This window comes from Fringilla coelebs (assembly GCF_963513975.1).
Source record: "Fringilla coelebs genome assembly, chromosome: 1".
Taxonomy (NCBI): Eukaryota; Metazoa; Chordata; class Aves; order Passeriformes; family Fringillidae; genus Fringilla; species Fringilla coelebs.
The window spans coordinates 92,064,692-92,088,351 of NC_140028.1; the positions used below are offsets into that span (position 1 = coordinate 92,064,692).

General features: G+C 42.3%; 1 protein-coding gene across 1 annotated transcript in view; it reads left to right on the plus strand.

Annotated features, from left to right (window-relative positions):
- E2F3 (E2F transcription factor 3) overlaps positions 1–23,660 on the plus strand; it is a gene marked incomplete at both ends in the record, with an annotated part of 39,571 nt that overhangs the window by 10,452 nt on the left and 5,459 nt on the right. The window contains 3 exons of the mRNA XM_084226789.1: positions 19,869–19,980; positions 22,103–22,322; positions 22,865–23,049. Coding sequence (XP_084082915.1) covers positions 19,869–19,980; positions 22,103–22,322; positions 22,865–23,049 — 517 coding nt within the window. The remainder of the gene's footprint in view (positions 1–19,868; positions 19,981–22,102; positions 22,323–22,864; positions 23,050–23,660) is intronic.

Consider the following 23,660-nt stretch of genomic DNA (forward strand, 5'->3'; position numbering starts at 1 on the left):
TTTCTTTCTCTGATTCTTAATCATAAGAGCTGCCTTGATGATTTTTCCCACCTCAAATTAGCAGTTTATTTATAACATGCTAATGTTCTGCATGCCCGTTGGTATTACTGTTCTGTCGTGCTGAGCTGAGAATTGTTCTTTCGAAAACTGACACTGCAAAGATGACATAAAAGAACGTGAGAAATTGCCTATGATAGAGAAACATTCAGGTGGCTTTTGGTATGACTTTGATTCACGCTTTCTATAAAACCATTTACATTTCCTTCCTGATTTCTATTGCTAGTCACATTCGTGTTGCTTGGTTTTATTTTTGCTTACCAGAAATAAAGAAAAATGCAGACCATTGGCTTTTGGCATCCTCGTTACCCTTTCGTTCCTACTGGCAAACTTCTTTGTGATAGTCTTCCACACAGTGTCACCAGCTGCCCTCTTGGATTGCAGACAGGGGAATGGGGAAGTTTAGGAGGAGTTTCCCCCTTTCTGCAGGGGGCCTGTGGAAAACCTCTTCCAGATCTAGGGGTTAGCAGCATCCTTCCCATTGGTCCTCCACTTCAGCTGCTCTGCAGAAAGACTGGGAGCATTCAAAGCCCACACAGCGCAATGTGGGGTGTCTTGTGCGTGGAAAAGCAAAGGGCAAAATAAAAACACATTCCGTGAGTTTCTGTACTTGGAGCCATGTGTTTTGTAGGTGTTTACAAGAGAGATGGCAAAGAAAGATGCAAGATCATTTGGCAGCCTCCAACGTTGTTATGACCTGTTCATCTGTAAAGATGCTCTTCGTGTTGCTGCCGGTCTTGGCGCGCTGAAGTCCTTCCCTAGTCTCGTCGTGGTGGCATCGTGTTTGCTGAATATGTGGGAAGTGAACACAACAGTAGTGAACAGGTTGTGTGCAGTTGGCTAGATATTAAACTTAGGTACAGCCTTCTGTGGGCAGAATGAAGTTAGTAGTTACAAAGGAATTTCTTTGGTGGTGTTTGTATTTTAGGGGGATAGAAACCCCTTTTGCTGTGCAAAGGAATGTGTAGGGAATTCCAGAGACTGGCATATTTAATTTAGAGGAGGGAAAAAAAAAAGAGAAAAGGAGGCAAATCCCCCTTATTCAGAGCCATATGTTCAAGATACTATGCTTAGTGTGATTTATTTGCTTCAGAATTAGGGAAGAGGGTTGCTAGGAAAAGTAAGAGGCATTCACTTCTTTCACCTAAAAGAATTTTATAAGGGTGATTACAATCTACCTCCTTTCTCTCTCTTTCCTAGTCCTGGAGAAGAATCAATTTAGCGATAAGCCAGAGCAAGCAAAAATGTGATTGTTCTCCTCTGCAATGCAGAGACTAAGATGGACTCCTTTCTCTAAGGCCAAATCAGGTCTTTCTGTTTTGAAGTGAATCAAGAGTTGCCATTATGTTTTCAGTAAGAAATGATCAGAGCTTCAGTCCTTTTCTTTCCCCTTTAAGATTTGTGCAGCTTTGGGGCTTTTTTGACTACCCTTCACTCTTCAGATGGCCTCAATGCCAGTTTGAAACCACTTCCTTACTTCCTCCAAGGTGGGGAAGCACCAGTTGTACTGGACAGGGATTATATCTGTTCAGAGTACTTCATTTCCAGCGGAGAAATGTGGCTTTCCCAGCTGGTTAGAAAGCTCAGTTGCCTCAGCATGTGGAGAGCAGGTCCAAAACTGTTCCAGCAGCAGCAGAGAAGGGGGCAATTGCCTTCAGACCTTGCAGGGAGAAATCTTGAGGCATCTATGAGGTCCTATAGTGTATCTAGCTAAAAATATCAGATAATTGAGCTTGCCTTATTGACTTGTTGGATGGCAATACCTTGTTGAAATGGAAAAAGCCAGCAGATCTGGAACTTTGTGTAATAGTGCAATGGCGTAAGAGGGGTGGCATAAAGATCCCAGCAAATGTACTTGCTCACCAGTGCCCCAGCTTTCCCACTGAAAGTGCAAGTGTAGCATGCCTAGAAGATTAGGAATTGCCTGCCTGTAACGGTCCTAGAAGGTTTGCTTTCCTCCTGAAAAGCTGATGTCAGATTCTTTGTCCAGATTTAGCCCAGTCTCTTTGGTTAGTGTTGATCAAATCATATGAAAATGTATTGTTCCTTCTGCTACAGAGTGATGCTGAACGCCTTCTACAAGTACTTCACCTCTCCCTGAGAGATGATGCTTTTTGTCCTCATTGTTGCTCTGCTTCATCTTTGAGTGCCTCTCCATGACTGCGTGGGCATGAGCCCCAGCATGGAGCAGGTGCAGTGATCTTCCCAGCCAGAACTTTGAATTAGAAGTATTGTCTCAATGGGAAGGTACATTTTAACTGGCTACATGCATCTCCTGTAGCGTGATGAAATTGCATTGGTATTTTCACTAAGCATTTTTCTCCAGAATACCAATTTCAACAAAGTGGTTTTTTTTTAAGTTCACTATTAAGGTCTTTAATCTTAGAAGACAGGCCAGCGAGGTGGTTCAGGCAAAGAACCCTTTAGAATCACAATATGGAATTTTTTCACCCAAACAAGGGAAGGTGGCGGTTTGAGCACGTGCCAGTTTGCCTTTCCAGAGCTGTGATACAGCTGAACCACAGTGGAAATCTGGAACCATAACAACACTGCTTATAGGAAGTTTGACTCCCTGCATTTAACCACAAATGTGGTCAATGTTAGGAGAAGCAATAGCAGAGGGGAAGAAAGGTGGTAGTATTTGATTAGCTTTTTTCTCCTTGTTTTCTGTTGTGAGGGAAGAGCGATAATATTACTAACTGATGGTTCCAGTTTCCTTGTTACACTTTGAGGATACTCTTTTAGGGTAGATATGATAAGACTTGCTTTCAGCATTTTAACAGTCACATGCTGTTAAGCAGTTGTGCTGCTTGGTAAACTGTTGGGTATTTCTGAATACAGTAACATGGAGAAGAGGATTAAATGCCGTGTCCAGATCCTTCAGGTGGTCACTAGCTTCACGCAGGTATTGAAATGCAAAGTGATTCAGTCATGATGGGTTTCTGCAGGAGGTTATTGAGGGATTGAGGTCTTCCTATTGGTCCTCACCATTGTGCTCTAGACCAACATGCAGGAGGTTATTGAGGGATTGAGGTCTTCCTATTGGTCCTCACCATTGTGCTCTAGACCAACATGCAGGAGGTTATTGAGGGATTGAGGTCTTCCTTTTGGTCCTCACCACTGTGCCCTAGACCAAGGTGCTGTTTTCATTCAGTTCAGCAGCACGAGAGTGGTTGTCTGTCTTGGACGCTGAAATATCCTGCTGTTTCCTATCTGCACGTTCTTGGAAATGAAACGTAATCCTCTCACAGGCAGAGTAGCTTTAATTGCCTCAGGGGATAGGAAGGAAAGGATGATTTGGGAACCAGGTCTGTGCTACTAGAAGTTCTTCCCGTGACAGAGGGGATTTCCTGGAACCATGCCGTTGGGGATGTGTTTTCAGAGTCATCTTGCAGCCACGATCCAAATTGGTGCCATGACACAAATAGGGTCATGCTGCCCTCCCTCCCTCCCTGCTTTGGCGCCTGCCCTCGTACCTCTCTGTGTTTGTCAGCCCGGGGACTGCTCCAGCTGAAAGCTAACACTGGCTGAGTGATTGGTTTTCAGCACGGGGAGCTCCCTGGCCCAGCTGGCCGCGGGGTTAGGCTGGAGGCGGCCGGCAGAGGCTGCCCCTGGCCGTGCCCTCTCCCCAGGCATGGGACACTTGCTTGGAGTGGCAGCAGACTGAGAGCCTCGCCGAGTGTGTCACTTCAGCATCTCCTAGAAGCCAGTGGAGCTGTGCAGAATGAAACCCTAGCAGATGGCTGTGCAAAGAAATAGGCAGCTTTTGTGCCACTGCTCTCTGCTTGGGTTACTGAGGGCGCGCAGCTGCCGCAGCCTGCCAGCAGTGCCCAAGGGCTGGAGGGAGCTTGCACGCTCTCCCCATCTCCAGCTTTGAAGGGCTTGGGGGCAGTATAGTGGGTTTGTGAGCACATGGAGGAGTAACTATGGCTGAAAACATCCTCAGTTCATGGAGGAAAGCTATATTTGCTTAAACTGGGAATCTGCTCAGTGCTGTTTGCACCATGCCTCATATGCTTGTCCTCCAGTCCCTGACCGAGGCTCCCAGGCTACGTGTAATTTAATTACAGTCTGATGGCTGGCACTGAAGTAGGTGAAGATAAAAATGTAATTTGTGCCTAGAAGTTATGTATCTAGCGAGCCTGCAATACTGGAGGCCTTCTTGGCAATTGCTGCTATCAGGGTATACCTCCAGTGGAAAGACTGGCTGTGCTGCTCTGGGAGGTACAGTCTGACAGGTCCAGCTCTAAACACTGCTTTAATGTGACTGATTGTTAATAGGTGAAAGTAAAGGAGTTGTGGTCTTGCATGAAAGATGACAGAATCCTTGGAGATAGCAAATGGGATGGCTTTTGCAGTCAACGGCCGCAGCCGAGGGTCTTGTGTTGTGTAGCTTATGAAGATGGAAAGGCTGATGGGTGGTAATGAATTCCAGTCACATGCAAGGTTGGCCAAGGAAGGTTGAGTTTTGTGACTGCACTCATACCAAAGTCTCCTTTCTGCCCCTCGAATGGCGAGGTGGAGCCAGCCTGCGTGGCAGCGAGAGCATCCAGGGCCCTGCTTATTCCATGCTATGGCAGAATTCTGCCTTTGTGGCCAGAATATACTGCTGAATTTCAGCTTTGGCTTAAAATTTCAGCTTTGCTGTCGTTATTGTAAGTAAACCTCCCCTACAAACTCAGCTAGTGTGGAACTAACTCTGGAGACAGCCTGTAACTCGCTGGGCTGTGAAATAAGTTTCACTTTAAACTGTTGTCTGTTTTCAAACATAACTATTTTGTTATTGATACCTTGTGAAAAAGGTCTGATGTGTTTATCTCTCAATCCTTACACATGCTGCCCACTGCCAGTAGCCTCAGTTCTCCCCTCAGCAGCTGCCAAAATTTCCATCTTTCTCCCGATTTCTTTAGCACCATTGTGCATTGAGACGCTTGCAGGATAGCAGTATGCGAAAGCCGTGTAGCATTCCTGTTTATCTTGGAAGTCAATGTTTTATACAAGGAGTGCTGTAACTCTGCCATATTTACTTTCTTGCATTTAATTCAATAAAATGTATTTACCTGAAGTGGACACGAAATTTCCAGTTTGCGGTGGAAAGCGTAGGACCAGGCTGCAGAACTCGTTCCAAGTCGGGACAGAGTGCGTGAGGGCTCCTTGCCAGTGCAAAGCGTGGGAGGAAATTCAGGAGTAAGACTGCTCTTGCTGCTGTCATCAGCAGGCGCCTGTTGAAAGGGTAGGAGTTATGGATGTCAAGGAAAGACAACAGGTTTTTGTGTTTTCTTGAATTTTAGACTTCCAAGACAAACCGATGATTGGCAAAGCGGGTTTTGTCCAAGACTGTCTTTGCTCTAGCTTGGATAAGAACTTGCAGTCCCAGATAGTGAGATGTAGGCAAGTTTTCTGGGGTAATCTTAGCTTTACAGTTTGATTATAGTTTGGAATTAGGGTTGGGAAAACAATTAGTGTAGAAAATGAGGGTTTCTATGGGAATCTATCATGCTTAGGGATTTTTAGCAATCTAGCAAGCCTACAGGCTGGTGGGAGCTTCCCACGGCTGCCTTAAGTTACCTTTTCTCCTGCTTCTAAGAGATCAAGGCTGTCCTCCTTCCTATCCATGTATTGTTGAGAGAGGGCATCGTCCACAGGCTATTTTTATTCCTATTCCTTTCCATAATTATATGTAGCTTTTATAAATCTGTCTGGATGGAAAACTCTCGTGTACTTTTGATCTAAATTTAAGGATGTCTCATGTCCAGTTGTGAAACTTGCTATTTTAGTTCACCCTACCTACAGCTTTTACTAAAACAAGAGGAAAAGGATGAAGAGGAGAGACTGAAAAGTATGTGTGAGAGGAGGGAAAGATGACTCATAAGTGGGACTGCATTTGAAAATGAAAAGGATCAAGGTGTACTGATCATAAGAGAGAAAGTTATGGCTTCTCTGAAGAAGGCACAATTAAACCGTATGGTCATTTATCTTCTGAACAGATGAAGGTATGTTTGGGGAGGAATCCACATGGACCTGAATTGAGTAGATAGATTTCTTCTCTCTTCAAAGTTATTTAAAGAAAGGAATTTTTAGTGCAGCCTTTAATAGGTGATATTTTAGTGCTAGATTCCACTGGAAGACTTCCCCAGGCTTCTGGAAAATCCCATTTAGCTGTCCATTGCCTACGGGATAGTTCTAATAGCTGCATGGTTATACAGCAGGACAGGTAGCAGAAAGGGAAAGAGGGGGAAGGCCACAGTACAAGAAGCCAAATGGACTTTCTCAGTACTTTAGGCTACAATCGATGGAAATTAAAGCTCATGAATGGATGCACAAATTTCCGCTTTCAATCCCGGTGTTGTCTCTTTTATCCCTCTGCTAATGTTCTGCTCTTCCAGCCTTGGGCCAGCACCCGTAAAACTTTCAGAATACTTGGGATGGTCAATAGTCTTGAAATAGGGTCAATAGTCTTTCTGTAGGGTTTAGGCAGTGTGCAGTTGTGAGGATGAAGTTCTGTATACAGCACTGCAAAGAGTGCCTGCGGTGTTTCCAAAAGTGTTTACAGCAGTATCCCACAGCCAGCTCTTCCTAGCTTCACCCTTCTTCTCCTGCCAAAAGCTAGAAGTAACAAAGGTACAGCTGTCCGGCACGTGAGTGAGGCTAAAAGAAAATACATTTAATTTTGTAAAGCATTTGGATTAATAAAAGTAACTGTCAATGTGAAATTGGTTTAAAAAATTGGCTAAGTGGCAGGAAAAGGGTCCTTTTGATTGATTCCAGTGAGTATTTTCCCTACTCCCAATCCTATGGAGTGCTTTCATCCTTGTCGCAGAAGTATACAAAAAACCTGTTACTGATAGTAATTGCCAGCAGAATGGGAGATGATAATGGAGCTCTCACAGCTTGCTCTGTAGGCACATTCAGACACACTGTGTCTTTAGTCTGGCGAGAGGCAGAGTTGTATGCCAGAGCGCAGGGAATGCAAGCCATGCCTTATGAAAGGGGGCCTGTATCCTGGAAAGCAGCACTTCTGAGAAGTCTCTAGTGGACAAGCAACTGCACACCAGCTTCCAGCACAACGCTGAGAGGCTATGGCACTGAGGCTTGCATCCTGGCATGTACCAAAAAATGAACAGGAGTGGGGATACTTTTGCCTCAGTCAGCAGTTTTGGTGTGACTGATACCTGAAATGACATAATGTGATTCAGTGCTAGTATTTGTAAGGGAAAGATCTTGAAATTAGAAGATGCTGTTAAACAGGGCAGCATGAATTATTTGAGGTCTGAAGAAAATGCCCTTCAGTGCAACTTCAGCAATGTTTTGCTTTTGAAATTAATATTAAGGAGTGACTTGACTGATAAGGAGATACAGAATTGAGGGTGGTAGTTGATACAGCTGATGGTTGCACTGCTGTCCAGAGGGACTTTGACAGGCTAGAGGAAGGGGCTGACAGGAACCTCATGAAGTTCAGCAAAATGAAGGGCAAAGTCCTGCCTCTGCTGCAGAATAATTCCAGGTACCTGCATGGGCTGGGACAAACCTGCTGTGAAGCAGCTCTGCAGAGTGAGAAGACCCTTTCCCTCTGCTCAAGCCTGGTGAGACACAGCTGACATGCTGGGTCTGGTTCTGGGCTCTCCATTATGAGAGGACATGGACATACTGCAGCAGGTCCAGTGAGGGGCTCTGAAGGTGGTTAAAGCCTCAGAGTATCTCATATAGAAGAAGAAGCTGAAAGAGCTGGGACTATTGAGCCTGGGGGTGTTTAAACACATGATGGGAGAGAGTGAAGAAAATGGAGCCAGGCTATACTCAGTGGTGGCCAGTGACAGGATAAAAGGTAATGGGCAAGAATCATAATGAAGAAAGTCCATTTAAACAGAAGATTATACAGCAGAGATGTGCTGGAGCAGGTCCCTTAGGTTGTGGGGTTGCAGTCACTGGCCATATTAAAAACCCAACTGAATGCAGCCCTGAGCATCCCGTTCTCTTTGAGCAGTCCAGATGGACTAGATGATCTCCAAAGGGGCTTTCCCACCTCAGCCACTCCCTGAGATGATTCTGGTGTTAAAGGACTTCTTAAGTTTTTGAACTTGAGCACATGGATAATTTAATATTGAAAGCTTAAACAATGCAAACTCAAAGTAGAAATTGGATTTTTTTAAGTGAGGGGAAAATAATGAGTTTATGCCTTCCAGTTTTGACACAATGACTGTTTTGTTGTAATTTCTCTGTAGAGTTATGCTCTGTAATTTCAACTTTGAACTGCCTTGAGGTTAGCAAATCCTTCTACTTGCTTTTTGGTAGGAGCAACTGTGTTTATGGTACTTCCTGACAGGTGCTTGTTCATTTCATTTTCATAACAAAGATTCTAAAATTGCATTCTTATCCTTGGGTACAAAAGCACAGCAACTAGGGTCTGTGATACGTAGGAGGTGATATTAGAAAGTCAGATTCTTTTCTTTCATCAAAGTGTAGATTAGAGAGAAAAATGCAAATTCACTTCATTTTAAAATTTGAGACTTCAGAGTGCTACTAATTTTTTTGGAGAAGTCATCTCAAGGTGTTTAGGAAATACATTGTAAAGAAGACAAAGTAGAAGGGACAGATTTTGTCTGGTGTGGGTCAGCTTTCACAGAGGTTAAAGCCCTTGTTTGACTGTACGACTGAAGATTTTCTGCTTCACCAAAGCCAAAAGGGGAATTTTTTGAAAATGTCCTATATAATCTGAGAAACAGCAGCAACTTTAATGTCTTTTCCCCTAGAAATTCATTACCTGTGACTCCCTGGAAAACCATCTGTTTTGGTTGTTGTCTTGTAAATTAGGCTGTCACATCAGTTGTTTTAGATTGTCCTGTGTATGACAGTATTTTCCTAAATGTGAAAAAGAAAATTATTTACTCAACCAACACTCATTCACTTCAGTTAAGGCCTGCTGCCGTCTTGTCTTCTTTTTATTCTCTCTCTGTCAATGGAAATAAGTAAAGCTTCTATTTGAGATCAGTTTGTTGTCGTTTTGCCAGCATGCTCAGGTTGTTCTGCTCCATGGTGTTGCTGATGGATTGATAAAATACTGCCAAGGTAGAATGTGCATCACAGTGAAAGCTCAGTGGATTAGTTGTTCTTGGTGACATTACACAGCATTTAAAGCATCAGGAACTTGGCAATCTCTGTGCCATTTCAGCCATGTAAACTGTTGCCAAACTGACCTGTGCAATAAAAGTAAATGCAGCAGCTGCCTACCTTGATGTGGGGAGGGAGGAAGTCATCAGTTTCTAGAGTTTAGCAACCCAGGCTAGGTGAAAACCAAGTTCAGTTTGTAGTCAAAGAATTGTGCTGTGAAGAGAAGCCTTCTGATGGCAGTACCAGCTCCAGATCTAGGGCGGAGGAGGCTGTTGGCCATAACTGGGGTCTTTAGGGCCCAGCTATCTGTGATTTTTGCCCTTGCTCTCTTCTTATAATCTTTTATCTATTTCTGTGACTTTCTGCTAATCTGGAGCCTCCTTTCTGACTGTTTTTGGGAATAGCTGCTTTTGGATATGTAAACTGTGTTTTCCTGTTTCTTGGGCACTTGTTATTTATTTTTGTTACTCTGAGGTTTGGTGTGTGGAAGAGGTTATTGTGTTAACTTCATCAAGGTTATGTGAGGATTTTTTTTTTGTATATAATGCTGTTAATTTTTGAAATGTTACTCAATTAACTTGCGAATGATAAATCAATCTCTTGTGCAAAGTCAGCATTATGGTTACTTGTAGGTGCAAGGATAACTTATCAGGGTTAATCTGTTTGAACAATGTTGAGACTCCCTTAAAGTGAACTAACACTCCCAATTTACATAATGTACAGAACTATCCCGTGTTAAGGTAAATGCTTAGGACCCCACGTTATTTCTCATTGCCTGATTCTGTAAATGCAAATCATTGCATGTTGCCTGCGTCTTCTGAATGTTTTTTGTCGACTTTCACAGTGACCTTTGGAAACCAGATAATATTTTTATCGCCCTAAATGGATTCAAAGTCCATTTATTACTTTTGGGGAATCCTGCTGTATGCTTTTATACTTGGGTGGAACTGAGTTAAGAAAGTACTTCAGAATAAAATGTTTTTCTACTTAAGATCTGACTTCTCATTACTAATTACATTAATTGAAAAAGTAGATAGATGGAAGAGCCATTGTACTTCAGGCAGTGAATTAAAAATATGGAGTCAGGATTGGTGTTGACCTTTTTTAAAGGACCTGCTTTGGCGATGTGAATACCCGACCCTATACCTCATGTGCACCTGAGCTTTTAAAACTTGTTACCTTTTAGTTTGTAGCTCTCTGTAGTTTAAGTGTTTACATATGTATCCTTTGCATTATTAATTTTTGAAAGAAAGTACAAGTTTGTTGTTTCCCTGTGAATCGCCTCTCAGTGAGTCAAGTGATGCAGTCCCATGGCACTGCTGTGATGTAAGTTGGTATGGGTGTTTTCTGTGGAATACAGAAAGGTTTGGGGTGCCAGGGTGGGACATCAGGAACTGCAGACACGTGTAGACACGAAAACTTGCACTCCAGAAATTTCATTTGTGAAATTCCACAGTCGTCCTCTCTTGTAGGTATCCTGTATCCAAGGAAAACAAAGCTCAAGATGCTGTGGCTTAAGCAGGCGGTTTAGTGAGCAAACTTTGTAAAGCAAGTCCAATCTTGCACCATTACAGAGCACCTACACTGCGATAGCACTGGTGTGCCTTTGTGAGTGCTCTTCTTTCTCCTCGCTTTTCCCTTTGTATGTATGCAATCTTATTAATTGCATCCTCCCAGAGAGGTTTATCGCTATATTCTGTATGTTTTGTAAGTGAGGACTAGCACTTTTCCCGATTCCTATTTCAATATATGTGCTTGGAATGCTGCTATTAGTTTTTAGCCTGTTTATCTAATGCTCTATGGCATTTACTGGAATTTCCTACCAGGAAGTTCATCCTATTATATTCTCCAGCTCTCAGTGTCCTTCCTCCCCCCAGTCTCAGGGCTTGTTTGTTTAATAGACAATTTGGCAGACAACTGACAGTGTTCAAAAGTTTTTCTTTTCTAAGTAGCTGTGCTAATTTCCACACATATAGTAGAAGCCGCTCAGTGAAACAAATCCAATTGCAGTCTTATTTTGAAGTTAATGACATTTAAAATAAAAATAATCCTTAAATACAAAAAAAAAAAATCTCAAAGATGTTATTTTGAGACTGATTTGCTTTGCAATGTTTTTTCTTTGGGATCAACCATAAAATGATAGGAAAGATTTCTTTCCCTTGGTCCTGTTCCACTTTAGCCTTGCTATTCAGGAGGCTGAAAGTCTCCTGAAGCCCTGAAACACTGCAAGCAGCTCTAAAGGCACTCTGAGATGTTGTGCCCTATCATACACCATGTGAATTGAACTATCACTTCCTTATTTGGCTTACTTTGATCTCAATGGGTAGCATAAAAAGTGGACTCGTGTTGGTGGAACTGTTACATATAAATGCAATACAAAGAAATTACACCAAGAAGTCTCTTGCACGGCTGGTCCGCTGTCACATCCTGTCCCCTTTGTGTTTGTGTCCCATCGCGTTCCCCCCCACCCCCCAGCTGCTTGCCATGAGTTGGCAAGTTCAGCATCAGGCCCGTTCTGTGACAATCTCGTTTTCTTCAAAGGATGTGCATGGTGAGAAATCACTGATGTGAACCACAACTGAAAGTCCCTGAGCTCTGCTCTGGAGGCAGCAGCCTTGCTGAGGTGGTGTCTTTGGGAATGGGGTGGGCAGATGGGCTGGGAGCTTTGACACCAGTTTGTAGGATGGCATTAGAGCCTGCTACTGACAGGTCCAGCCTTACCACCAACATGCTTCCCAGGGATTGGGAAGGAAACAATCCTGCTGCATCCAGACACACCCCCAAAAATCTGTAGCCAGGATTCCCCCAGGTGCTGGTTAGTCCGGCCGCGCTCCTGCATGCGAGCTTTGGGTGTTTGTCATTGCATTTTCTGCAAGTTTTGTCTCCACAACTTCCACCTTAACCAGGCAGGTGCTGGCATCAGGGGCTTGCATGGAGGTGTTTCAGGACTGCCCAGAGACACAGGCGCTCCTCGCCTTGGGCAGTTGAGCAGTTGAGGTGAAAACTGGGCGCAGTTTCCTGAAAACAGCTTTTCATATTTCAACAAGAAGTGGTAACTGGAGCTTTCAGCCTTAGTACGGTGCAAAGCCATTGCTTCCAGTAAGAAGTAATTGTTTCGTATTTGGTGGAAAAATTGCAATAAGAAAGATCTCAGATGATTCATTTCCTATGCAGCATAGGTGTAATTCTCTTGGTTTGAGGCCAGAAACGTGGCTTATGCTTTGGTTTATGTCTTGCACAACCGTTGTAATGTCCTTCCTCTTTTAGTGCAAAGAAATTATGAAGTACTGCAGCAGAGTAGGAAAACAAGATAAGCTGCACATTTGCCACTGGCTGCTATAGTGAGTGCAAGTCTGGTGGGGTGTGGGGCTGATCCCATGGCATTCCAGTAGACCTATGAGCTTAAAATGGAGTGATGCCCAACAAGGCTGTCCACTTACCTTGGTGTCAGAATTGTGTTAGCGCTGGTGACTGTGAGATAATCTGACCAGAGGGCAGGCCAGGTCACATGAGATATCAGGATGAAAATCAAAGGTAATTAGTACATTAAGATTATAATGCTGCTTCAGGAAAAATGACCTACTGTGCAAATGTAGGGAGAAACCACCGTTTCAGGACTTTCTTGATTTGGCTTGGGCCATTGTGTTTCATTTGAAAGCAGTTGAAAATGTTGTGTTCAGCCAGGCTGGAGAGGAGAGTGTGGAGAGGAGAGTTGGGGTGGCACTGATGTGCAGCGCCGCTGACACGGGAGCGCTGAGCGTGCCTGAAAGCCGATGTATTCCTTTCTGTGGGTGTTACAAGTGGCTTTGTGGGATGTTCTGCAGCAACTACTGGGAGGCACGCATGGCACCTGCTTTGCTTCTTCCTGCACATCCATCCTGAGAAGGGAAGGCCACTCAGTTCCTCTGGCTTGGGTCCCACTTTTAAACCAGAATGTGCCGCTGAAAGTTGGCCACCCGCATTTTGACTTTTTGGAGCTAAATAAAAGTTGTGTGGTTTCATCTGTAAGTGCTTACAGTTCATAGCTTCCTTGACTCTTGGATACTTCTGAGGGAATCATGAAAATGGGAAGTTGATAGAAATAGGATGGTTGAATTAGGCCTTGCAAGAAACTTCACCAGAGTAACATGTCAGCCTTCAGCCCTCAGTGTCAAACACCCTGTGGGTGAGGGCTGCGTGCAATCAGGATGTCACTTCATTTGGTAATTGTGTTGTGCTTCTTATTGAATTATAAACCAAATGAAGACATAGACATTTCTTTTAATATTCATCTACATGTAAAAACAAAAAAATGAACTCTAGCTGAATTAATAATTTCAATATAAGATCTAGAGAATTTCCCTCAGTCAAAACTATAATAAGTTGGAAAAGGTGATAGCTTAGGAAACAGAAATTGCTATGATAGAAAGTATTTTCTAGTCCTTTTTTATATACAATTGCTGTTTTATAAGACAATTTTGGGCTTTTTTGTTGGATTAGAATGATCAGGATGATTTCTGTAAACTGTTTTCATTTGCTTTAAAAAGATTCTTTAAATTTTATTTTAAATACAATCTGCTTATTTTGATGAATAAGTAGCTATTATTTCAGATTCCTGAAATTATTTATTTCTGCTCTGTGTTCATTTTACAATGTATTCAGTTTTCAAGGCACTATTTTTATATATATTTTTGTGTTCTTTTACTTCAGTCTTATGAATGGCTATGAGTAAAATAGGATTTTGAGGTCATGCTTTCATTAAAAGTGCCATTCCTGGTCTTTTTGCTCTTGTTCCTCTGAATGGGACTGCCTGCTTTCCATAGGGAAATAATACTTTAGGAAGACTTGAGAGGACTTACAGAACTTTCCTTTTAAGGACATGCTTTGCTGTCTTTTGTGTGCAAATAGTTTAATTCCCAATTATTTCTTAATTTTCTTATTCTTTCCTGAAACCTCTTAAATGTTTTAGACTGTCAGAGTTAACTACTGAAACTGGGGGTAGTATGGTACAAATTACTGGTATCTATGTAGACCACTGGGGTAAATATTTCTTCATGGAAGATGGAAATCCCTCTCCCTTCCAGGAGTTTGAACTGCAGATTTATTTCTGTTGAGAAATGAGGCAGGGGGTATGAAATGAGTCATCAGTAGGAGTTTGAAGGCAGGAACTCTGATGCTTCTCTTGCATCTTTTTGCTGACCTTGGGTGTTTCTTTGCTTGTGAGCTGACCAGCAGAGCTGAGCCCCTTCCTTACTGAGAGCTCCTCTGCTTTCCTCTCTGTGCCTCTCCCTGTTTTCCAGTCTTCCCGAATGTTTGCGTGCCCTCGGCTGGGTGCAGCCCTCTGGCAGACACTCACAGCTCTCCACATACCTGGGTTTGTTCCTTTGAGTGTGTTCTGAATGCTCAGCCTGTATCCCTTCATTCAGTGGAGATGTTTCCTGAGTGTATGAATATTTCTCTGCATTCACCCCAAGGTGTCTTTTTTCCTTTGCTTCCTCTCCTGTATTCCTTCCTCATCAAGCTCCAGTTTAATTTACCCTTTCATGTAATATATTTGCTTTCTTCTCTGCAGCTCCTGACCTCTGGAACAGCTTAGTAGAGTTCATGCCTCCAGAACCTCAGCTTTTAAATTGTATTTTTAAGTGACTGCTTAATTTAGAAAATGTGGAAGAAAGCCCGTGCAAAGTGTGTGGGGGTTGGTAGAGAACCTATGCTTGGCTTCTTGCTGCAGTCAAAATTTATCTGTGCTGGGTGAAAGGCTTGCATCCCCTCCCCAGTAATATCAGCCTTGTGGTAAAATACAGAAAAGCTGCCATTTTATCTGCCCCTAGCAATTGTAATATCTTCTGGAGACTACGCCAGGCTTAGTCATCGTCCCTTGCTTAACTTGCCCATCTTACTCCTAGCTCTGAGACACCCACAGCTGAAGCCTAGGACACATTTCTCTGCCTTGCTGCTTAATTCCCTGTAGGCTATCCCTTAATACAAACTATTCCTTACCATGCTTGGTTGTTTCCAATCTTCCCTGTTTTTCCACCCCAGCTGACCATAAAGTAGAGTTTCTTTTCAGCTCCTCATCCCATTGTTTTTGGAATAAGTTTTTATCTTCTGTCCCCATCTCAGCAGGCTTTGTCCCAGGTTACTTTTGTTCTCGTTCTGAGATCAACTTTTGTCCTTTTGTATTTAGATCAGACTGCTGCTCCTCAAATACGCCTTGAATGCCTGCTAGGGGAGCAGGGGATGTTGATAAGGTCTCAGGACCTCCAAGAAGATGGGATGTGCAGAGCCTGGGAGGCCCAAGAGCTGAGAGGGGAGTTTGAAGTGGAATTTGGTGCTTCACATTTGTAATGAAAATGTATTCACTGCACTTTGCCAAGTGACTTTGAATTTAGGGTTTTGGGGTAGTAGAATATGCTCAACTCAGGTAATTCCAGCAAGTTTGATGTGCTTGCTCAAGCCTAATGGGTGCAGCAATATTTCAGACAAAAGATTTTCAGAAGGTAGCACATGTAATGTAATTTTCTTAGGTCTGTCTCTTGCAAACAGTGCAATTAACTTGCAGCCAGTAATAAAGCTGAGACACACATCTAGCAGGACCAATTCTAGTGTGTATAGCTTGGCAAAGTTATTCTCCATGATTTTATCACTGGGAAGAATTAGAGAGTGTTTTACTGCTTCTTTCCTCAAAAATATAATTCTCAGAGAAACTAAGGCTTTGGCTGGATATGATGCAGTGCTCAAAAACCGATGTCTGCCCTACCTGGGCACTGTGCTCTGCACTCTTGACAAAACCTTGGGCTGGCTCTTTCCTGATGCTTAGCCCTTGTCTGTTACAAGGTCACACTCTGAATTTTTTTTCTTTATATCTAATTGCTGCCAGTTTCTTTCCCCAAGAACTGAAGCTGATTGCTGTGTGACATGACAGTGAAGCTGTCAGTCTGATGCTCCAAGGGGCATGGGTGGGTGTCACACTGCTTCTCCTCAGCAGCTCTCAGTGCAGGCTCATCACCCACCCAGCAGAAAAAATCATTTCTTTTTTGGTGTAGGACTAAGTTACTGCTGGTAGGGGCCTCTTGAACCAACTTTTTGTGAGGGTTGATGAGGACATATCAATCAGGTGCTGCCTGCACCAGGAGAGCAGAGATGGAGGGAGGATGCAGAAGAGGTGGTGTCAGCAACCTGATAGTCCCAGGTAGCCATGAAGTCAAACCAGCCCATGAAAGGGAATGGGCTATAATTTCCCATTTGCACCTTTTGCACCCCTTTTGTCAATTAATTAATACTACACTTGCTCCTTCTCTTCTCTTCTATAAGCATAACCAGCCTCCAACCTCCTCTTGAAAGTTAATCCGTGAGACTGAGTACTGTAAAGTGAATTGTATCAGGTCCTGTGTACTTGAAAATACTTAGCTTATCCTGGGAGTTTTTAAACTATTTTCCCCTAGAGACAAGTGTTCTTAGCAAAGACATTCTTGTGGGTTTGCCTCTGATGTGGATTGTGGTAGCTATCTAGGTTTCTTTTTTTTTCTTTTTTTTTTTTTTTTAATGAGGTTGAAGCTAAAAGGGCAAACCTACCTAGGACTCAAGGTGCCACCAGTTTTTAGTGGTCTGCGCTGAACAATGGGTCTGTAGTTGTATCTATATCAGGGATTGCTCATAGTATTGGAAGAGAAACTTGAGTTCAAGCAGTTGATGCCACAATTTTTACATCTGGACCAAGGGATTGGGTAGGGATCTGGTTCAGCTTAATGGGATGCTTGCTTTCCTGTTACTTTTGTGTGTCTTGCTGGAATGTATTGGTTGGTGGCTTACCTGTCTCATGGTTCCATGTATTTTGTGCTCCTTTCACTGTCTCCCTAAAGAATCTGACTTCCCATTTCTTGCACTCAGGTTTAATGTCACTAAGCATTTTTAGTCCCTTTGCTTCCTGTCTGTCCTTGTCATTTGGGATGCTTTGTGCTGGCGTCCTTTGGCTTGTTACTTCTTAGCAAGTCCCTCTTACCTTGTCAGATGGTTGTGCATGCTATAAGTGATCAAGTAATGCAATAAGGACAAATAATACTAATTTGTAAAAATAGTGCAAATAATGAATACAGTGCTGTAGCAAAAATAAGTGACACAAATCAAGATTTTTTTTTAAGAGGCTCACTGATTCTGCTGATCACAGATCTTGATATTTCTGAAGAGAAGCCACATATCGGAAGGCACTAATGAATAATTTTGGAGATGGGAGAGAAACTGTGAGTCACCAAGGATCTCTAGTGCAAACAAAACAGCACTAGGAAATCTTTAATTTGTAATTCATGAAAGAAGAAATTGAGAGAATACAGCACTTCAGTCCTGCATCTTATCAGTTTTGAAGTTTGTAAAACAGGAAGGGGAAGTGAGGACTTGCTGAGTGACGTGTAACATCTGGCCTGAAATTAAACATTCCTCAGGGTATCCTAAAATTGCTTGTCAGTAATCAGGATCTTTTAAACTCCACTAAAATATTTTGCTCTATATATCTCTCAAGTTCCCTGTATGCTTTTTTGTACCCTAAAAACCAGCTATCTTGTAGAGCTCTCTCTGTCATGTGGTATTTTTTTCACTAGCCCTACAATGTCTGTAGGTGCACTGAGCCTGACAAGAGTGTGGTGTTTGTGCCAGCCCCAGCACATGCAGGCAGGATTTTTGCTGCTCTGTGCAGCCAAAGGATGCTGTCTGCATTCTCTCAGATTATTTGAAGTTCACGGGAAAAACTTACATAAGTCTTTAACCACAAAAGCAGAGGCAAAATACAGTTGTTTGTGTCTTGCAGACAAGTTGAGACAAAAAGTTTTGATGTATAATCCAAGCCTAAGTTTCTCTTCTGATGGAGAGAGCTGCAAATCTCTGGATTTTACGTTTTAAGCATTGCCCCTCCTTCTTACACCTGGTTTTGAGATTCTCTTTTATCTTTAATTGTATCCCTTTGGCCTAGTCTTCCCACGCCTTGAATTGTTCCCTTTTCACCCCTCCTTCCTTTGCTCTTTTCCACCCTTTCTCAGGGTGGAAAAACACTTATATAAAAAAGTGTGAAATGTATTTCTCTCTGTGGAATAGCTGTAATCTTAATTTAATCCAATTACGTTGGCTAAACATATTAGCTGGATGCTTTTGTTAACACTTGACCTTTTAGAAATCTGTGTCCTTGGATTACAGAGCTGAGCAGGGCAGAGGTGTTTCATGCTACTGGAAGCTGCCACCAGTGGTCTGCTGGGAGTGTGGTGTCTGTGTTGGTTAGAAGGATGCAGTTCAGTTTTGCCCTGTTGCCAGTGAATTTTATGCCCCTTCACACAAGATGTGGATAAGAGTGGCCCGAGTGCTCTGCACGTGCTGTTACACCACGGGCTTGTATGAGTTCCATGTGCTTTAACTTGCCTTTTAATAAGTCTGAGGTTTGCAAGCAGAGTCCAACAGAAAGATGTTATTTAGTTATCCATAAATAAATGCATATAAATTACTTTATTTAGAGCCTTCTGTTGGTCACAGATGCAATGTAAAGTGCATAAGACAAATCCACAATACAGAAATACCTGTCTACAACTCCATAGCAGAACGTATTGTTTTGTCTTGGAGCACTGAGGAGTAAGACATTATCCAGCCCTGTGGGGTGAATCTTAAAAAACAAGCAAATAATGTACTCTGAATTACTCTACCTAACTGAATAAACAGCATTCTTCAGAAACAGTTATTTGTCTAAACTTGATTAGACATGAAAGTTCTTTTTCCTGTATCTTCCAGGTAATGTGCTTTCTATTGTTAGGATAACGAGTATCCCCAGATTTAATTTCAGTAACCTGAGTGGCAGGGAAGGGTATAGAATTGTTTCCAAAGATAGTATATTGTGTTTCTGTCTAGGAACAGAATTCATATTGGTGGTGGTTTTCATTGCAGTTTGTCTGTGTGCTGCAAAGTTTAATGGTTTCCTTCACTATTTTCATTATTCAAGATGTGTTTCCCTTGAGCTGAATGCAGCATTTAGCTGATTTTCAGGCATTGTCTAATACTGCTTTTGCTCCACCTTATTTTAATTTAGGCAGCACATGTGCTAGTTAATGTGAAATAAATGTAGTGGTTGTGCTTTCAGTGAGGATAAGTTTTTGAGAGGCAGAGGAGAAGACTTGTCCAACGCTCTTGGTGTCGTGTCATGTAGGAAGTTGGTAGTAGTGGAAATTATTGGTCTCCTCAAAGCCATCTTCTCAGATAGTGAAGGGAAAAATAGAACTTGCAGTAGCACTACTTTTGCAGAAACTTAGTTGGATATGAGTTTTTCAAAGGAAATGTAGCTTTGTGGATTCATACATGTGGGTGCTTGAGAAGCTGTCTGTTTTTCTTAAATGAAATGTTCTTAGCTCAAGTGAGGGCTGAAATCTTTCATACCTATTCAAGAAAGTCCAGACTAGACTGAAATACACCATGAAATCGTCACTCAGCTTTTCAAATCTGAAAAAATTGCTGAATTTTAAAATAAAAACCTCATGAACCTAGCTTTTGAGTGATATGTTTAAGTCCGCCTTAAGATTCCAGTAAATATTTGGATTCCATTCTGTGATGCATATGGGCTATGATCCTGTCCTGATACCTTGGTGTGAAAAGTTCACCACTCTCTGCCTTTCCTGTTGTCCCAATACTGTGTTTGATAAAGTGAAATATACTTCTTAACAATCCATTAATTTAATTTTTTTTTTTTTTTGTAACAGGCAAAACGAAGGCTGGAGCTAGGAGAAAGTGGCCACCAGTATCTTGCAGAAGGACTAAAGACTCCAAAGGGGAAAGGAAGAGCGGCAACAAGAAGTCCAGATAGCCCAAAAAGTAAGGGAGCTGGTAACATGCTGCCCTCAGTCACTGTTATTAGGCAGGGCTCATCAGGCCAGCCTCCTCCTTGGCTGCTGGAGTTACAGCAGCTGGCTACCAGGGCTTCATTCCCTAGGTAGGGATTTCAGCAGCACTGCATGGAAAATGCTCTTTATGGCATCTGAGCTGCCTTCTGTCCCTGCAGTGGGACTCGGGATACTGCCACTGCCTAGTTGCTCTAATTACTAATTTTTGCACATCTGCATTGCCTTGGGCAGTGGGCTTCTTGCAACAGAAGCTGGGGGCTGTAGCCCTGCTGTCCTGTTTGGGGGGTTTCAGCAGGAGAGTTAGGCTGGCAGGGGGAGCCAGGAGCAAGGAGAGGACTGGGGCAGCAGTGGTAGTGATGTCAGAGCAAGAGAGGCCAAGGGGTCTTCCTCACCAGTCTGCTGGTTTCTATTGAGGGAGATAGGAAAAGTGAAATTAGTTGAAGATAGAAACTTAAAGCATAGGAGTTAAACAACCACAGTTGATTTAACTAAACTGAATTTCATTAAGCTATATGAAGCTTATTTTAAATCGAAGTGGGTTCTTGTAGAAATTCAGTACTGCTTGGTGCACAGGGTGCTGCTGCAGCATTGATAAACCTGTACAAAGAATTTGGTGTGGGATGAGGAGCACGAGCCATTTCAGCTGGGACTCCAGTCACTTCTTGCCATTATCACTCTGATCCTCTTACCCTTTTCTAAGCCCCAAACAAAACCCAGACAAACCAACCACCGTTGCTTTAAATCCACAAGGTCATGTAAGTGATGTGAATGAGATTTAGATGAGATGTTGGGAAGAAATTCTTTCCTCACAGGGTGGTGAGGCACTGGAACAGGTTGCCCAGAGAAGCTGTGGATGCCTCATCCCTGGAAGTGTTTCAAGGCCAGGTTGGATGGGGCTCTGAGCAATCTGCTCTAGTGGGAGGTGTCCCTATCCATGGCAGGGAGGGTGGAACTCGATGATCTCTAAGTTCCACTTCCAACCCAAGCCTTTCTATGAATATTCTTCCATTTCCTAGAGCAGACAAGCCCTGAGTCTACCCAAAGAATTACAGCTAGCTGGTTTTCTTTGCAAAGATGCAACATCTTGGTTTTCATTGAAAAGGTATTGTATTCTTCAGAATATTTCAGGGTAATCTAAAGGTTTACTCTTCAGTGGGATTTTCAGTTTTCACTGACTTCTGCAGTTTAATGTATGACATGACCCTTGAAAACATGAAAAAGACCACCAAAATCAGCCCAAGTTCCACCCTGCATAATACTGGAAGCAAAGTAAGGGTTTGAGATGTACCAGCCCAGCAGACTTGTAATAATGGCTGGCTCATTTCCCTTGACAGAAAGGCCTTGAGCATTTAGAATTAGGTGTCATTCTGATCCAAGTATTTAAACTCTTAAAAGCCCATCTGTGAAGTATATAGATGCTGCATTTGTGCATGGAAACCATGAATTGGTCCAAGCCATTTGCTGACTTCTAATTTAGAAGATATGGATACTCTGTCCCAGTTTGAGCATTGCTTGGTTATGAAGCAATGATGATTATAAATTGTTATTTTATATCAATCTCCTCTAATTCACTTGAGTTTTCTCAAGCTGTGGAGTCTGACACTGATGGGATCTGTCATTGTTTTCACCCACTGAAGTACACCTAAGTCCTGCTTAATTGCGTATGAAACACTAATCTCACATGAGGGGAAAATCAAACCCTGATGAAAGCTGGCTATCAGGCTGATGAAGGAGAGTCACAGGGGATTTTTTGGGTTTGCTGCCAGGATAAATAGATACTAAAAATACTATTATGAATTCACATAGTAAAAGCCTAAGCAGAATATTTCCATATGTATCTATCAGACTACTGGAAATATTTGCATTTTTAAAAATGTATATATTTGCTCATGTACCTGTGACTTTTGGAAAAGTACATCCTGAAATACAAATATGTAGTGGTAAGTTGCGTCTTAATGTGAGGTATGAGAGATTTCTTCAGTAAAAATGAAAGAAGTAACTGTAATATATATAATTTCATTTTTGCTTGCTGCTTTCGGAACCAAAATGAGAAAAAAAAACTATTTAACTTTCTTTTTCCTTTTTCTTCCAAGCTCCAAAATCTCCTTCAGAGAAGACTCGGTATGATACATCCCTTGGCCTTCTTACAAAGAAGTTCATTCAGTTGCTGAGCCAATCTCCTGATGGGGTCCTAGATTTGAACAGAGCAGCAGAGGTCCTCAAGGTGCAAAAAAGGAGGATTTACGATATCACCAATGTACTGGAAGGCATCCATCTCATTAAGAAAAAATCCAAAAACAACATTCAGTGGATGTAAGTATTCATTATCCTTTTCCAGCCCTGCTGGCTGATTTCTCTATCACAGGGCCACAGTGGTTTTTCTTCTCCTGCCTTTCGTTCTAACACTTTGCTCCAAGCAGTTATCCCAAAATCCTTCCAACAGGATGAAGTCCTATTTTTCTGTTAAGAAAAGTTTGTAAAAAGCATTTGTCAGGGAAATTAGAAACCAGCATTTTGTTTGAAAACTGGATTAATTAATTTGCTTCTGCGTGTGGAGTAAGTTTTAGGTATGTGTCTCTATCTATTGCCTTCCTTGGGTTTTTTTAAGCTGTGGGTAGAAACAAGGTTTTGGAAGTAGATGGAAATATTCAACTCTTACATCTTGGTGCCAGTTCCAAAATGTGTTGTTGTGATAAGAAGATGCTTTTTCTGGAAAGCATTGTTTATGCTGACTCGCTAGGGATGGGTTTAGGGGGAAAGGATGAAGAACTTGATCTGCAGTGTAAAACCCTGTGTCCCCTTTACCATGGTGTAGGGTCAGACCTTACAGAAATCTTCCTTCTGTGTGTCTGCAGGGGCTGCAGTCTGTCCGAGGACGGTGGGATGCTGGCGCAGCGCCAGGGCCTCACCAAGGAGGTGACGGAACTGACTCAGGAAGAGAAGAAGCTGGATGAGCTAATCCAAAGCTGCACCCTGGACCTCAAGCTGCTAACGGAGGACTCAGAGAATCAGAGATATCCTTTTTCCCACCGCCTCAAAGGTGCTCAGCCTCCCTGCTGTGCCCTGTAATGCTAGGAGACTTCCTCGGTGTGATGTCATTGAAAGAAAGCATCAGGAGCTTCTAGAAGTTGAAGAGGTTTTAATGGGGTTTGATATAAAAGCTGCTTAAGCAGCTTGAACCTGTAATGCTTCTGGAGTGTGAAAAGGAAAGCAAGACAAGGTGTACATGAAGGAGACTGTTAATGTTTGTGTTCACATACAGTAGAACCAAGAACCTTTACTGATTAATGACTGAAGATATCCAGTAGCCCTGTGTTTTTTCAAGCCTAGAGCAAACCACAGTTTTATGTGTTTAGACATTATAAAGGCATGAAAAGAAAGTCTGATAAGGTAACAGACTTGTTTAGTCATTAGTTTTTTTTATTTATTTCACTTTAAACTTTGCATATAAATTAAAGGCACAGAGAGGAAAATAAGGTTGGGATTTGGTTTAGTCTGAAACTTGCAACAAAGTTTCAGATTCCTCTGTTTAGACAATCTATAATAAAATTTAGATAAAGCTTCTATGAGCTCTCAGAATACCTTAGGCTGAATTATTTAATGTGATAGCAATACTAAATTGCATAAGGTTCCTATGACTTATTTTGGCTG